Genomic DNA, 18,138 nt, shown 5'->3' on the forward strand with positions numbered 1-18,138 from the left:
CTATTCTATTTATGTAATAACTATATTTCTATTTTTTAAAAATAATTGTAATTTAAAGCTAATTTAATTTAAATTTTCTATTTTATTTTTTTATGACAAGCTTTTAAACTTGCAAAAATATTGCTTATGAGTTATGACATGCTTAACACCACTAAATATTGTTTTTTTGAAACTTTTTATGCAATCAAATAGATTACACCCGAAAAATTTTCCGAAGGGTTCGTGATATGTTTTGATAAGTAAGCCTTTAACTATATTTCTATTTTTAAAAAATAATTGTGAGGAAGAGTTTTAAAGCTAATTTAATTTAAATTTACGGCCCAACTATTTTATTTTTTATAATGACATGTCTCTTTAGATCTACGGCCGGACATACGGCCGATAGAAAATATAAAATATTGCTTATGATTTTGAATTAATATAGGGACCTCTCTCTCATTTCATTTTCATTTCATTTTCACTCCACAAGTCAAGAAACCTCTAGAATATTCTCTCCATTCTTCATCCACAAAATCAAAGGAAATTAATGATCAACTTCATCAAACTAACAAGAATCTGTTTTCATCCAAGCCAAGAAAATCCAAATAGGGATTCTGCTAGAGGAATTTCCAAAACCTTCTAAGATAAGTTTCATGGTATTTTCATGATGTTTGAAGTATTGATAATTGAAACACTTGGATTGTAGGAGAGTATAGAAAATGGGTTATAAATTGACATATCTTTGAGTAGAAGTTTTTGTTTGTATATTGTATGTTGAGATTGTAAATACGTTATAAATGACAATTAGAACACGGAATAAGTATTATATGTGAAAGAACGCGATAATGAACCTTGGTCATGATTATGGAGAATTTGAAGTGAAATTGTGAAATGTGGAAAATGCAAATGAATGATGCTTGACGTTTATGATATTGTGATTGTTAAAAAATATGAGGAAGTCATATAAACAAAGGAAACTGCCCAATTTTCTCTAGCTTTAGTAAGCACGTTCTTATAATTGTTTAGCTAATGTCAATACGAATTCTCTTCAAGGTAAAGACTCATTCAAGCAACCCGACAAAGGTATGTAAGGCTAAACCTTTCTTTCGCATGAGTCTTATGACATGAATTTCCTTTTTCTTTATGAACCTCCTATCCTCAAGAGAAACTAAGAGCCTATGTTCATGAATAGTCATATGAGATAAGAAGCGCACTATGAGTACGATAATGAGCTTAAATCCTAAGATTATAGAGATCATGATATGATGTGCCCACAAAGCTAATGGTGTTAACTATGACCTATTGATATATTCCTTATGAACACTCACCTTAAAACGTCAGTCCCTCCAAGGTGAGATATAATGATTATGATCACTCCATAACGTAATCGGGGGTTCACGACCTTATGTCACCCCGACATAGCTATAGTTGTTTTCAAGTTCTAACGCATGTTTTGATGATATATGTATGATGATGCTAAGTTATGATAAAGCCATGATATGTCTATGAGATGAATAATAATGATAAGAATATGATATACACGATGGGTATATGACGATACGATTCCTCTCTCTCTCTCACCGCGACCCGATACAATTCCACCGTGCCTAAATGGCCGGGCATGTCACCGCTTCGTGTTTACTCTCTCTCTGCATATGAGGGTTACCGGACGCGAGTTAACGATATGATGATGTATGTATGATAAGACGATATATACGCTATGGTAACTCGCATGATATGCTAAGTATGATACATGTATAAAATGTGTCCATTCAAAGATGTATGCAAGTTATGTCTTTATCCTATGCCCGGTTCGTTCCCTTACATTTCAAGACAATGTTCGTACCGACGCCCGTTTTGGCTCGTATTCATGCCACGGTGTAAACAGGAGACGATCCGGAGGAGCTATTAGCTGATTTGAGAGCACTCCATTTTCCGGAGGTGCCATTGATTATTCTTTTGGTACATATGTATATATTCATGTTTTGGGCATGACGGGGTCTGTAGTCTATATGTCTAGACTAGTAGAGGCTCGTAGATACGTATGTGTGGGTAGTATGGTCTCACAAGTTCTCACGTATATATATATATATATATATATATTATTTTGAAAGCCTAAAGGGCCTATGTATATAAAGCTAATGTGTTTCAAATGAATTAGTTTTAGATGAATACGAGCATGAGATATATAAATGGAAGCAGATGAGTAATAGAATGAGTGGTGCTCGGTGGTTAGCCCCGGGTGCCCGTCATGGCCCTAGTCGGGTCGTGACACCTTCGTTCAGAAGAAGTAATTCCTTTTCATATTTTTTCCCTTTTTGTTTGAGAAAATTACACCTTATGTCAATTAGGGTAGCAATGCTACCAAAATTGATACTCATTTAGCTAAATCTTTCCAAAAAAATGACCCACTCCCTCCTCCCCCTGCCCCTGCCTCTCTTTCCACCCACTTCATCCTCCTCCCCCCCCCCCCTCCCCGCCTCTCTCTATCTTCTTTGGTTCGGAAGACACAGAGAGAGAGACTCCTCCTCCTTCTCTCTCTCTCGCTCTCTCTCCCCGCCCTCCTCCTCCTCCTCTTCTCTATCTACTAGTACTCCTCTCTCTCTACCTTGCTTCCTCTCTCTTTCTAAAACGATGACGATTTTCGTGGCTATATCCGACCGTGTAGCTCACGTCCGATAGAAATACTAGATGTAGATCTATATGCTAGATCTAGATTTATTGTAAAATATATGGAGCACAGACGACGTGGGGTTATGGCGATGGAGAAATCGGAAGGGGCAGGGGTAGTAGTGTATAATATTGTATATGGGTATATATATGGGTATATGAGTTATAATGTATATGAGTATATGGGTTATAATATTGTATATGAGTGTATATGGGTTAAAGCTTTGTAATGTAAGTTTTGAGCTATTTTTTTACAATGTAAGTGACCAAATTGTATATTTATGAAATTTCCCCTTTTTGTTTTGGGGGTAAAGACAAGCCAATGAATAGTAAATAAAGATTAAAGAAGAAGGTAAAGAGAGCCATACAACCCAAATTATTGTTTAATAAACTAATTATTGAAATCAATAAAACATACTTTAAAAGTTGCGCAGTCACTAAGAATTTCTTGAACTTTTCAATCCCATAATTAATAATGAGGGTAAAATAAGTATGAAATTATAAATTACGTATCTTTTTATTTTTCAAACTGAACAAGTAAAAAAGGACAATTATATTTACTATGACAAGTAAAAATGGACGGAGCGAATACTAATTACCTAATTATGATGAAGTAAATATAATATTGGTTTTTCCTTTTTGGCTTAAATACCAAATACACCCTAAAGCCATACATCAGATTATTATAAAGACTGAAATTGCAACGGTCCAACCAACCGTCCACTGTAACATTGACTCCGACAGCGGCGTTAATGGAGCCAAGATAAGGCCAAACAACATAAATAAATAAATAAATAAATATACATATGAAGTGTAGAACAAGGATATCAGATTTAGAAAAGAAAATAAATAAAGGAGAGGAGTGAACAGACTAAAAACCAAAACAAAGAAAAAAAGAGCAGAAAGATAGATAGGATTAAAGAAACATCATAAAGACGTTTGGTTTACCTCGAAATGCAAGCTTTGAAACTGAAAGAAGAGTTTGGCAGACACGTGGTATTTGTCTGATTCTCAAAACCCCACCACATGATGTCCCCATTTCCCCTACTCATCACTTTATTCTGTTAAAGAGTCAAAGAAAAACACAACATACTCACCCATTTTCACGCTTTGCACAAGGAATCTGGACAGTTCTTGATTTTTCAAGGCAAGTGACATTTTTTTTTTCTGTTTTCTTTTGTTGGGGTTCTTGATTTTGCAAGGCAAGTGAAAAAAAGACATCTTTTTTATGTTTTTATGTTTTTTTGTTTTGTTGTTCGGGTTCTTGTAGATTGATTTGAATTTGTGGGGTTGGTAATTTAGGTGGGATTTTTGTGAGATGGGGAAGAAAAGGGCTTTGCCAAATTGGCTACCTGATGGGTGGAAGGTTGAGGTCAAAGCAAGCAAACAAGGAAAGAAAGAGAAGGTGCTTAATCTTGTTACATTTCCCTTTTGTTTTTGTGTATTTTGCTTAAAGATTGATCTTTGTTTGATTCATTTCTGATCTTTCAACTGCAAATGTAATTTCAGGTATTCTTGGCTTAATTAGTACTAGTATATAAAAAACCACAACTTTGCTTCCCCTAACTAAGGGCTATTACTTTCTTTTCTTCTCCTGTTGCATAAATTAGAAAGCTCGATGCATGGTTCATCAGTATATACAAAATAGGAAAAGTAATTGAGCTTTGTTGAGGTGCATGCAAGCTGATCCAGAGAAAAAAAGGGACAATTTTTGCGAGTTAGTCTTCTTGCTCTAACAAGGTTTAACTGAAGAGGTGCTAGTTTGATTATGGCTGAAGTATGTAAAGAATTCAACATGCACTTGTTTGTTGAACCTTGTAATGCCTGGACAATACAATTATATGAATGTCTTAGTTCTAGTGGTTGGTTGAGCTTTAGTACATAGCTTGTTATGCATCTGGCCAGTAAATTGTCTCTGGCTTGAGTAAAAACAACTATGCCTAAGACCCGATCTAGTTCTATGCCTAAGACCCGATCTAGTTAGGTTTGGCTATATGAATCCTCAGTCCTCACTGTCTATGTTACTCCATTTAAACTCAGCTCAGGCTGTCTCTTGCTTATGACTTTCTTTAAATCCATTTTTACTTTTGAGGAGTGGGTTGTCTTGTGGAGTCATAGTAGTGTGATATGTCAGTCATTGCATGTCAAGTTTAGTGAGCCACCATTTTGACTTAGTCCTCAACTATTGTCTCCTTTATGTATTAAATTCCCTTGGTTAGATTATTTAATGAATGGGAAACTTAGGTTTATCTTAACAAGCCGCATGTCTTGTTCTTGGAATGATGCTAGTGGTTCTCACATCTGATGCTCTTGTTTTCTCTTTCATTCTTGTTTTTCCTTATTCGCTGTCTCTGAATCTTTCGACATTTATTTAAGCCGCGTGTCTTGTTCTTGGAATGATGCTAGTGGTTCTCACATCTGATGCTTTTGTTTTCTCTTTCATTCTTGTTTTTCCTTATTCGCTGTCTCTGAATCTTTCGACATTTATTTAAGCCGCGTGTCTTGTCCTTGGAATGATGCTAGTGGTTCTCACGTCTGATGCTTTTGTTTTCTCTTTCATTCTTGTTTTTCCTTATTCGCTGTCTCTGAATCTTTTGACATTTATTTAAGCCGCCTAAAATTGATCATAAATTGGAGCCTTTTTCTGCAACTAGACCAGATACGTTGCTTCTGCTGTTTAAATGGGATAATACCTACCCCCCCCCCCCCCCCCCCCCCCCCCCCGCCCGTTTAAAATTGTCCTGAATTTTCAACTACACCTCTAAATTTTGTCGGCGACCTATGACCCTTCTATACTTGTCCAAAATGTAATTATTACCACCTGAAGTGACCAATGTCGAAACAAAACGTATTTACCCACATTAAAGCACAGCACGTGAGAGCAGAAGAAAGGACAAAAAATGCAACTTTCTCTTCAAACTTCGGCCAAGGAAGACACTGAAGGAGCAAAAAATCTCAACAAGACGGATTTTTATGGCTCTTAAAGCTATATTTATTTTTGACACAAAAGCCACCAGCCTTATCGACTAGCGCCCCAGAATTCAGATCACCTACGTCGCCTCCTTTTGACTTGTGGAAAACTGTAACCATCCTGTGAAAAATTTCTTTTTCAATGGTTTGTTCTCACATCACATTTGAATCTCGTCCTCTTACCAAAACTATTCCACGTGTTAGATTTTTCTGTCCTTTTAACAATTGGACCTAGAAAACAGAAACATGGCGATATGGTCTCTCTGGCTCCAAGCTTCAGCACAAGTCCAACAATCTCTTTTTCCCATGATCTTCACCACAAAGAGCTGCTGCTGCTGCCAATATTAATGACTTCCCATGTCTGTCAGATTTTCATTGTTGCTACTTTTGCCCTTTCTTCAGAGAGGAGAGAGAAAGTGGAGAGAGAATGGTTGAAAAATGGCTAAAAAGAAGGAAAGCTATTTGGAAAGAGAGATGACGATGAATCTAGTGGATGGCGCGTCAATAACACCCAATTGGCTTAATTCTTGTTGTGGTCTTGGAGGGCAGTAATAATTCCTCTACGGATAAGGATGGGGTGGCGGGTGGGGGGTGGGGGTCATAGGACTCCCACAAGTTTAGATGTGTAGTTACTAGTTAGAGAAAAGGGGACAAGTTGGAGGGGTTATTTTGTATTATCACCTATTTAAGTTGTAGCAAATTATAGTTTTATGATCTTTTTTCCTAAAGCCAGTCTCCTAGCATCTTATAATTGAATTTTCCCTGAAATTGTTTAATATCTTAAAACCTTAGTCCCATAATCCTTAAAAAAAAAAAAAAATTAACTATCCACATTCCACCACACTGGTATTATGTTGCCACATCTTCAAGATGTGTTAATTTAATCTAAGCTTTGGTCTCTTACACTGATGCGGATTTTCGTTGTTTGATTCTAGCAAGCTGCTATTTCTTTTTTGGAAGATAAGGTGACTATTGTGCTAAGTTTTAGGAGTAGGGAGATGCTAGTGAACCTGACATTCCATTTTGTTTAAATGAGGAGAAAATTTAATATTCTTTAATGGTGTGTGGCAAGGAGTCAGCTCAGCTTCAGAGTCTGCTATCTTATAACCCAAATTGTCGAGCAATTCTGAAAGATTCTACACCTTCAAATACCTTTCTCTATCGCATATCACTCTAATTTTATCCTTATCAGGACCATTTTATCTTTTCCAAAATGGAGAAACTACATAATGCAAACCATGCTTTTAATTGTAAATACCAAGTTTGGAATTTTTGCTTTGATGCGATGCCATTGTAAATTCTCTTTTCCAGAAAAAGTGAAGGGAAAGGATGAATTATGTTTCTTTGTTAAGAAGTTGTGTAGTCTTTCCTTGCTGTGCTATGTCTTCTTCCTGATGCGCCAGTATGAAGCATCACACATTTACCGCTTGATAGTCCTGTGAGGTCTTTGTTGATTTTAACTCCAAAAAGTGGGATGTATAAATTGCTAATGGCAATTCCTGAATTTGGAGTCGTAAAAGTTTCTGCTCTCTCACCTTGAATCCATGCACATTTAAGATAGAAAGTGCAAAAAACTAATATTGTTAGTCCTCTCCTTGCTGGTTCCTAACCACTAAACTGCACTTCTGTATTTCTGAGTGTATCTATTGTGTTTATTGCAGTGGTATTGTGATCCCTCAAAAGGACTCAAATTCTGCTCCAAGGCGGACGTTCTTCGTTATCTTAGCAGTGTTGACAGTAATTGTTCGAAGAGTTCCGATACAAATGAAATGGAGAAGAAAGGCACTGAAAAGGTCTCATTGGTTAATATATATTTTCTACCCATGTAGTGCAACCTTCTTTTCCCTTTTGTGGGGGGAAATTTTCTTTATATGAAGTTCTCTCCTTTTGTATTGGCCCTTTACAGTTTCTCTTTTTTCAATGATATAGTTTTTTACTGAAAAGGATGCATCAGAAGGGTTGCCACCAGGATGGATTAAGGAATTGAAGGTCAGGAGAAAGGGGCGCAAAATCAGGAAAGATCCGGTAATAACTCCCTCGTTATTTCATATTTCAATGCCTCCCAGAAATCCTTAACCTCTACTCCTTGGTTCATCTCTTTCAGTTGCATTCTGCTGGAAGTATGTACTTATGTGATTACTGAATCGCCTTTGTAGTATTATATTGACCCTGTGAGTGGACAAACTTTCCGCTCTATGAAGCAAGTTTCTCTGTTCCTTGAAACTAGAGAGTCAGGAAGTTCTGAATCCAAGACTGGAGATCAATGTCCTGGTACATCAGAACTGGGAGAACCTTTTTCTTCTGTAAGTGAAATTCTTTCCGCATGCTAGTCTCATTTACGAGTATTATCCTTTAGTTTGGTAGTTAAAAAATCATAGGTTTTCATAAAGAAATATGGTATCTAAAAAAATTTAATTTTATGCTGAAATTACACCACACATAACTGGAATTTATGTAAGAGTATGTTACAGATCCTGATATCTATGTTAGCAGAAAAGGTGGTGCTTGTATTTTTTCACCAACTTGGCCATAGAAAAGAAGGTCCTGTTTCATACCTTACAAGCTTATTTAGACATCTGTGAACAAACTGTTTACATTTAACTCTAGGAAACTCTGACGTTCTGGATACTAGCTGATCCAACTTTGAGAGGGCAAAATCTCAAAATAAATCATTCTTTCATGTCTTTTTCATGCTAAACGTTTGTTGGTGATTTCAGATCTGTAGCATCTTCTGGTCTCCGTTTCCTTAATAAAAATAGCTGAGGTCAGACTCTTTATACAGTGCATTCTTCATCCAGGAAACAAACTTCACGACCTCCCTTTATCATAATCATTTGAAACCGTTCATTTGTAATCCCATTGCATACAGGGTACAGCCCAAACATAAAACTCTTGAGCAATACTTGAAACCACTAACAATGCTTCAAATTCTCCATGGCATTTCTTCATGATCTAATCTTTTTGTTTGTTTCTGGTATTCGCTAGTTGCCTGCTGAAGCTGACAAGCAGAATACGCTAGAGAGTGATGCATCTGGCAAGGAAGTTTCAAATCAGAAGCTGAAGTTGGGTGCTGAACATACGAGGCATTCTAGTTGTGTAGAAGGCGGTGTGTCATCCTTTGAAGGTATTGCTCACCATTGGAAAGTTCTAATGTTTCAGTTTCATATGGAGTATTTAGTGCTTTATTTATGCTCTTAAGTCATCTATTTATTTTAAGTTTCCTTCCATTCCTCTGGTACAAATTTCCTTGTGAATTCAAGAATTAAATTATTGCTGAAGTTCATGGGGAAAAAACTTTTAATATGATGGAATCGAAACTCTTTTGATACTGCCGCATCTAGATGCAGGCAATCTTTTAAAGAAAGAAGACTCATTAAAGGCATGTCAAGTGTTTTTTTTGGTTATCGGTATTGAGTTTCCAATTTTCCCATATTCGGTTGGTCAAAATTTTTGGAAAACATTTTCTCTAGGGAAACAAGTTCCTTAAAAAATGAGAAAAATGACTTCCCTAGCAGTATTGTCAAAGGCGCGCTTAAACCCTGAAGCGAGGCTCAAAACATATTGAGCACTTCGCCTCACTTTATGTGCGAATTAGTGTCATCATCAAGGCTCTAAGTCCTTGCCAATGAGCCTCTCTTGAAGAGGTGACACTAGATAATTGATATTTCACTTTATCGTAATGTTTTTACAATTTCTTTGTCCATATATTTGTTATTCATGCTTATTATTATTAGTCTTGGACTAAACATATATATATATATATTTGTATTTTTGCACCATTGTGCCTTTTTTCAGTAAAGCTTTATTTGCGCCTTTGCGCTTAAAGCCCCAGTTGACCTTAGAGGTTTTTTTTTTTTTTTTTGAGAATGGTAATGTTGTATTCCTCAGCATTAAGGACATGCTGGAGACCTCCAAAAATATCGGCCCAAAACAACAAGAGAAAACTAAAATAACTATAGAGAACCTAAAAAATCTACTAACTGTTCAGCTTCTTCTAAACCTTGCTCTTTACACCAAAAGAAAAAAATATTGACACAATTCTCTTTGATTTTCTGGATTGAACTAGAAGTATTCTTAAAACATCTGTTGTTTCTTTCTCTCCAAATTGACCACCATATGCAAGGTGGTATTATCTTCCACCATTTCTTTTGGCTTTTGCTTCCTTCTCTCCTTATCCAGCAACTGAGTAGGTCTGCAGTGTGTTCTGGCATTATCCACTTAGTTTGAGACAAGCTAAGGAATAGTGACCATAGCTGTGTTGTAACTTTGCAATGAAGGAACAGGTGGCTGTTGGTTTCCTCAGTCTCCTTGCAAAGGAAATATGTAGAAGCAATCTCAAATCTTCTTCTTTTTAATATTTTCATGAGTGAGGCATGCTCTTCTAGCCACCAACCAAGTGAAACACTTTACCTTAGCTGGGACTTTATACTTCCAAATATGTTTCCATGGACCTGATATACCCCCTGGTTGTTCCACCACTTCCTTTCTATATAGCCTGCCCACAGAGAACTTTCCATCGCTATCATACTTCCATCTTATTGTGTCTGGTTCTGTAGAAATGCCTTTAAATCCACTTAGCTGTTGTAGTAACTCAGCAACTCTACCCACTTCCCAGTCATTCAAGTTTCTTCTGAATGTAAGATTCCAACCTTGAGGGGACCAAGTGTCAGCTACTGATGCTTCTGAATTGCTACAAAAAAGAAAACCAATCTGGAAATGAGTTCATCAGAGGCTCATGTCCCATCCAGTTCTCTTTCCCAAAAAGGATCTTGGTACCATTCCCCACCCTGTAGAGAACACTTCCAACCAGTTTAGTCCATAGATTTGTAATTGTCCTCCATACTGAGACACCATAGGTGCTAGACACTATGTTAGAACACCAATGAACACTCTGCCCATATTTGTTGATAATTACTTCCTTCCAAAGCGCATGATCCTCATAAACAAACCTCCAAAGCCACTTTGTCAACAAGCATTCATTCTGTAACCCCAAATTTCTAATGCCAAGTCCCCCAGAACTGACCTTAGAGCTTTTTTGCTCTTTTCGTTTTTGATAACACTGTGCCCTAGTGGAAATAGGTAAAACCTAAGTTGCTCGGACTCGGGTGTGGGTGTCCGATACGGGTGCGGATCTAGAGGTCGGATCCTTTGTGATCTAAATTTTAAGATTCGGGGATACGGATCCAAGTATGGATACGGGTGCTGGGATTCGGCTCAAAATAATTGAAATATCTAAAAATAGAATTATAAAACCTAAATTATGAGATATTATGTGGAAAACTTGAGGAGAAAATATTGAGCAAGAGGAGAATCCCGGAAGGAGATAAAAGGAAAATGAGTGACATAGAAATTTTAATATACAAGGTATTCTATTTTCTTAAAGTCCACCTTAGCTTTTGTTTTGATTATAGAAATCATTGGATCTGTTCGGAAACTTCTCCGACGATTTTGGTCAAAGTACCCAAAAAAGGTTGACCAGGTTGGGTACGGATCGCACACCCACACCCACACCCACACCCATGTCGTGTCGACACGGTTGCGGCACCAAAAGTGAAGAGTCCGAGTAACTTAGGGTAAAACAAGTTCCCAAGTGGCATTCCATATTGATTGCGTCCTCCCCACCCTCCAACACACCTCATCTTCACCCCCACCCCCTGGTCTCATCCCCACCACCCCAACCCCTACCCGCCCCCCCACCTTCCATAGTATTTGTCTAGATTATATACAAATGCTATTAGGATTTTTTTTGCTTACGTACCGAACACAAGAAAGTAAGTAAGAAACCCACTTGTTTTCCTGGAAAACATTTTCCATGTAAAACATTTTCCTTCATACAGAACACACCCTTAGTAGTTTATCAAGATGAGTGGTTTTAATTTGGAAGTGAGAAATATTGCAGGTGTAGGAGATGCTGTACCAGAGAAGACGGAAGAGGAGGATGACGGTAAAGCAGTCTCAGATCCTGCAAGTGGAGAACATCAAGAAATGGAAGATGATGGTAAAGTTGTCTCAGATCCTGCAAACAGAGAACATCAAGAAAAGGAGGATGACAGTAAAGTTGTCTCAGATCCTGCAAATGGAGAACATCAAGAAAAGAAAGATGTTGGTAAAGTTGTTTCAGATCCTGTAAGTGGAGAAAATCAAGAAAAGCCATCACGAGATGGAGTGGAAAAGTATGACCGGAAAACAATTCAGCGTAAAAGAAAAAAGGGTTTGAATGTGCCTCGCAGAGCATCAAAACGGCTTGCTGGTATTAAAGCTGATACATCTCTTCAGCTCCAAACAAATAATCAAGCCCATCTAGCTCCAGTAAGACAGGTGGAGGAGACACAAGCTGCCACCACTGATAAGCATGTTGCAACTGCAGTAACTGGTATTACCATCAGCGAGAAGGTAGAAACTGGGAATCTGACCATTAAAAGACAAGAAGATCGTGTTACTTCACCACTAAAGGAGCGAGAGCAGCCTTCTCCAGCCGAACCTGCAAAAGCTGTCTTTGCTAGCTGTGAAGGCGATAAGAAAGTTGAAACAGCTCTTGAGTCGTCTTTAAGTGATCTTTGGACGGATCCTTGCATAGAATTTGCAATAAAAACTCTAACCGGCACAATTCCACTCATAAATGACAAGAAAGCGGATGAGATCCCGGATTCTAATCCGAGTAGGCCCTCAGTTAATACTCCTTCCTCTGTGGGCTTACCTTCTGATGAAATATGGGCAGATCCTTGCTTCATGTTTGCGGTCAAGACTCTTACTGGTGAAATACCAATAGGGGACGACGTATGCTCTCAGAAGATAGTCCAGAAGCAAAGCACTTCATCACAATTCCAAGGAAACAATGGGTTAGTGTTACCAAACATCAGATTTGAAGAGTTTGGCCAGCCCTCACATTTCAGAGCACCAGAAATGTCTTTATACAAGAAACAGCCTGCAGTAGCCCCAAATGCATACCAGAATTGTTGGTTCGGAAAATTTGGTTCTCATCGGCCTCCACCACTTTGTTGAGAAAGATTATGATAGATGTAACCTAGCTTAGGAAGTTCAACCTAGCTTGTAGTAGTATCATTATAACTAAGTGCCGAAGCATCAGGCTTAAATTTTCAAGGCAGCTAGAGCTGCAGTAAAGACTATGATGTAAAAACATTATTCATGAACTGCCTGTTTCGTGTAATTGTTGTTGTAAAACTCTTATGTTAGGCAGGTTTTCATTTCTACTGCATATAGACCGAAGGCGGGAACAAAAGAGCATGGTGATAAAAGGAATACACAAATTGTTTCAGAACATGTGTTCTGGAAATTTTATGTACTGCCAGTAGTTTGATAGATTCACTTGACTTCCATGTGCTTTGTTTTCAAAATTCTACTTTACATTGTCTGAGCCTTGATATTGAATCGCACCTAATATTGTTGTTAAAAGAGTTGCTATGAGAAAACTAATGTACTTTTAAGTTATTGTTTCTCTGTAATTCTGTTATTTCCAAACACCAGGAAACTAAAAGTACATTTGCATGGTCTTGTAAGGTGTATTTAGATCTTAAAGCAGGCTACTTGGGACTTCGAGAAAGTTAGGCAAATGGTGCCTACACTTGAAAGCACATAAGCTAGCATTCCAAAATGCAAACTAAATTGAAAAGCTAATATAAAGCTTCTTGTAGATATAAGATAAATCCAAACTTTACTTAATTTGGATCTGGCTCCCCATTTCTTCTCTCCAGTTTTTTCAAGTTCTAGCTTAGATTTGGGACACATGGATAAGATTTGATTGACTAAAGTAAGATCCTAACCATGCTTTAAATAATTAATAAGTTGTCCATAAATATATTTCAAACTTTTCTCTCTCTTCTTACTTTTTCTTTTCCTATCTATTTGCTTCCTTATCAGTTTTTTATTTCATCTCTTTGCGCCAAAACGATTTTTGCATGTCCCATATACAATCTTCACTGTAATTTTCTCTATTACAATTACAGTGATGCCATGTAACTTTTTTCTGTGAAGTCCAAATAAAAAACAAACGTTAAATTGCTTCATATAATTTCTTCACTACTTGAAGAAGTTGTTCAGTGTAGTTTTTCGCTGGAATCAAAGTTAAAATCTTAATAGGGATTTTGTCTTGTCGGAGTAGGAAATGAGTTAAAATATAATATTTGATGTATAATAGGAAGAGAGAGAAAGTATTTTAATACATTTATGGATAAGTTATTAATTATGTAAACCATTGTTAGGGTTCTGTTTTAGTCAATTAAATCTTAGTCATTAATTCTAACCAATGCCATGTGTCCCTAATCTAAGGTAGAACTTGGGAAAAATGGAGAGAAGGGAAATGGAGAGGAGCTTAATCCACTTAATTTATCCTTCGGATTTCTCGCCGTTTGTCCCATAAATCGTTTTTCTTTCTTTCTTTCTTTTTTTTTTTCAAAATATTGTTCTAATTATACATAGGATTGATTTCATCTTTTTTCCAAAATGAGTGCGCGAAATTTTAAAAATTGATTTTGACCAGTTTTTCAAGTAAAAAATCTTTTCTAGTCACAATTTTTTTTTTCATGTTAAACGCTTGTCCGAATACAAACTTTAATTTTCAAATGCACTTTTGTATAGGGCAAAATCCGTAGACGCCAAGTGGACGTATTAAAAGATGACACGTGGCGATGGTGACAAGTCAGATCTGAGTCAACAAGCGAGGGGCTCCGGGAAATCATACGAAGCTCTAGATAACTAATTCGGTAACTCACTTCCAAAGGCAGAAACTACAAGAGGCCTAGGGAAGCATGCCAACTCACCGGTCAAATGTCATTTAAGATGTGACCGTTACAGAAACATTATAGAAGACCTCAAGTTTCCTCCAGACTTTATTAGGCTTAATTACCCTTTATTACCTTTAACTGCAACATTAATATTGGTCATTTAAGGGGCACGATTCATGGAATTTGTACCCCATAGCTCAAGTATAAATAGAGGTACTCATTCTATTGTAAGACATCTAAAACATTATACAACAATACAAAGTATTCATATTATTCTTAACATTCGCTCTTTCTTGCTTAATTCGTTGAGGTTATAGTGATTCACCACCCGGAGACTCTAGCTCAAAGCTTCTCCAAGGCCCAGGCTACATAAGTAGCTATACTTTACTTTCATTTGTCTTGTTAATTATTACTTGATATTTAATAATTTTGGTTACATTGATCCATGTGTCCTTGACCACGAACACAAATTCAACTGTACTAATTTTTCGTGTAAACAGTTTGGCAAACACAGTGGGGCCAGGACAGTTGTGGTTGTCACTGTGACCATTGTTTGTCTTACTAACTTTTCTTAAGTTCCGTGTTTGCTTAAGTATCCATTTCGGTATATGCCAGAAGCAAACGACAACGCGAACACTGGAAACCAGTCAGGCAACATTCGGCTAGGTTCAGACGGTTTGTCCCTCCAAGTACCACTAAGGGGTTTGCAGCCCCAGAATATAGGTGAGGAGGCAACAGAAGAAGAATAGGACCGTCGCGCTACCGAAGACGAAGTTCCTATCGATGAAACTCCTAGGGAGTCAATACAGATCCTGAGGGCAGAAAGTCATGCGATGAGGGCGGAACTAGAACAGTTGAGGTAGGTCGTCGCATCCCTCACATCTGCTCCTCAGGGCGGAGTTGCGGCTCCCGGCGCAACCTCCGCGACTCCTACAAATGAAAACGCCGCCGTTGGTAGCGGACAAATCATAGGAAGGAATGGAGATGCCTCCGGCAACGAGTCTGCCCCAGACGATCCCTTCCAAACTGAAGTTAAGCAGTTCATGATTTAAATCACGGGGAAAATAGATGACACCGCCAAGAAAGCCGAGAAGAATGTCAAGGAATTCCAAAGGCGTCTGAATCAAATTCCGGGGGGCTCTCCCGGTCATAGAGGGCCTCGATGTAAGGAAGTATATTCAGCGGGCGTATAAACCTGAAGCCGCTCCAGAGTTGATCCCGAAAAGGTTCAAGATGCCCGAAATTCCCAAGTACGACGAGACGACAGATCCATATGAGAACATTATGGCTTACACAATGGCGGTAAAAGGCAACGACTCAGAGGAGAAAGAGATCGACTTAGTCCTAATCAAAAAATTCGACGAGAATCTCGCTCGGGGGCTATGACGTGGTACTGCCAACTGTCGGAGCATTCAATCACTTCCTTTGCCATGTTGGCCGATACATTCATCAAAGCTCACGCCGGTTCAAGAAAGGTAAAAACTAAAAAGCCGGATATTTTCCGTATCGCGTAGGGAGAGTCAAAACGCCTCCGAGGCTTTGTCACATGGTTCCAGAATGAACACATGTTGTTTCCTGCTGTACCTGATGAATGGGCAGCTGAGGCTTTCACTATGGGTTTCAACCCGCTGAGTTTCGGATAAAATTTGCTAGAATTCTAGGCAACAACGTGCGAAGATGTACGCAATCGGTATACGTCGAAGATTCACGTAGAAGATGATCAGGTAAATATATCGACATCTTCTACGCTCGGAATCAAGGTTAACTAAACTTTGATCGGAGGCATTCCAGACACTGGTTTGAATCATACCCGTCAAGGCCACGAACTGACAGAAAGCAAGAGCATTTCCAGAGTGAGTCGCCAGAATGACTTAGATGAAGAACGGTAATGCTATGAACACTGGGAGACTATTGCATCAAAGCAGCTGAAACCACAATAATAAGTACCAGAAGCATCTGAAGATGGCTCCGGAACAATAACAAAAAAATAATTGTGCCCAAAGGCATCATACCGGAGATAGCCCGAACTGGCTCCGAAATAAAGAAAAGAAATGGAGGCTACTAGATCAACCCCGGAAAAAATAGAAGGAACTAGGATCAGGGACCTGCTAGACCCAATATATGTCAGCCCGGCCATAGTTCTCTTGCAATGTATTTTTGTTTATTTCCTATAAACTGTCGTATACGCAAAGTGGTAAACACTTGTGTACGTTCAAGGAATGGAATGAATCAAAACTTGCACCTTCTAAACATTCTCGTATACGTCAGAATGAAACGAAATCATTCTTAAATTTGCCCACGCTTAAAAGCAAATAAGGATTACGAATCCGGACAATTGTGCCTAAATGAACAGGAGACGTACTCTTCATAAGCACCGAAATAAAAGGGTCCTCTCTGATAAAGCCATCCTATCAAATGGCTAAAGCCGGATGCTTTGATTCCCGATCGTAAAGTTAACCGGACATGTTATTTCGGACTTTACCAGAACGTAAGATTCAAATTCCTAGTCCTTAACATCCTCGGCCTCCAAGACTGTGAGGTTATAAAAGTTTCGGGTATAACTAAAAACCCTAGAGTCAGGAACTCTAAAATTAAAAGTTTTTGGTACAACTAAAAACCCAAGAGACAAATTCAAACACTAAAAGTTTTTGGGAAAACTAAAAACCAGGGAGTCAAAACTCAAAGATTAAAAGTTCAAGGTGAACACTAAAAAGCCGAGATCAAGCTTTTTGTGGTGGTAGTACTATTTCAGCACCAACTGTCCTATGATCGTAGAAGAACCAGTGGCAGAGTTATCATATGAATCCCTAAGTACTGCACTCTTTTTCCCTTCGCTCGGTTTTTTGCCCAATTGGATTTTTCGGCAAGGTTTATAATGAGGCAATTGTGAGGGTGACTACATGACTTTCCGGAAAGAAGGGGAAAATCTTCCACTTCCTAGTCACATCTTAGCAAGTAACCGGAAAGTGGGGGGACTATCTGTATAGGCGAAAATCGGTAGACACCAAGTGGAAGTATTAAAAGATGACACGAGGCGATGGTGACAAGACAGATCCGAGTCATCAAGCGAGGGGCTCCGGGAAATCATACGAAGCTCCAGATAAGTAATTCGATAACTCGCTTCCGGAGGCAGAAACTACAAGAGGCCCGGGGAAGCATGCCAACTCACCAGTCAAAGGTCATTTAAGATGTGACCGTTACAGAAACGTTACAGAAGACCTCAAGTTTCCTCAGCCTTTATTAGGCTTTATTACCTTTTACTGCAACATTAATATGGGTAATTGTAAGGGGCACGAGTTATGGAATTTGTACCCCATAGCTCTAGTATAAATTGAGGTACTCATTCTATTGTAAGGCAACTGAAACATTATACAACAATACAAAGTATTCATATTATTATTAGCATTCGCTCTTTCTTGCTTAATTCGTTGAGGTTATAATGATTCACCACCAGGAGACTCTAGCTCAAAGCTTCTCCAAGGCAACTAGCTATACTTTACTTTCATTTGTTTAGTTAATTATTACTTGCTATTTCATAATTTTGATTATATTGATCCATGTGTCCTTAACCACGAATACAAATTGAACTGTACTGATTTTCCATTTAAACACTTTTTAAACTTAACTTTAAATACGGAACAGGGCCAAATATACCCTTGAAGTATAGGAAAAGGGTCAAATATACCCCTCGTTATACTTTGGGTCTAAATATACCCCTACTGTTATACTTTAGGTTCAAATATACCCCTCTACAGTTAAAGTTGACCAAAATAGAGTC

General features: G+C 38.1%; 1 protein-coding gene across 4 annotated transcripts; it reads left to right on the forward strand.

Moving 5' to 3' along the window:
- Positions 1-3,378: 3,378 nt before the first annotated feature.
- LOC132056576 (methyl-CpG-binding domain-containing protein 13) lies at positions 3,379-12,956 on the forward strand. 4 transcript variants are annotated; one of them, XM_059448846.1, is made up of 8 exons: positions 3,379-3,796; positions 3,920-4,054; positions 7,281-7,412; positions 7,549-7,644; positions 7,776-7,922; positions 8,418-8,489; positions 8,605-8,743; positions 11,519-12,956. In XM_059448846.1, the coding sequence occupies exons 2-8, from the start codon at positions 3,968-3,970 to the stop codon at positions 12,619-12,621; spliced, it is 1,776 nt and encodes a 591-aa protein (XP_059304829.1). In that variant the 5' UTR covers positions 3,379-3,796; positions 3,920-3,967; the 3' UTR covers positions 12,622-12,956. The 4 variants fall into 4 exon arrangements, with proteins under 4 accessions (XP_059304829.1, XP_059304828.1, XP_059304831.1 ...); XM_059448845.1 differs by having other exon boundaries at positions 3,380-3,796; positions 3,952-4,054; XM_059448848.1 differs by lacking the exon at positions 3,920-4,054 and having other exon boundaries at positions 3,380-3,796.
- The last annotated feature ends 5,182 nt before the right edge of the window (positions 12,957-18,138 follow it).

This window comes from Lycium ferocissimum, chromosome 5 (assembly GCF_029784015.1).
Source record: "Lycium ferocissimum isolate CSIRO_LF1 chromosome 5, AGI_CSIRO_Lferr_CH_V1, whole genome shotgun sequence".
Classification (NCBI taxonomy): domain Eukaryota; kingdom Viridiplantae; phylum Streptophyta; class Magnoliopsida; order Solanales; family Solanaceae; genus Lycium; species Lycium ferocissimum.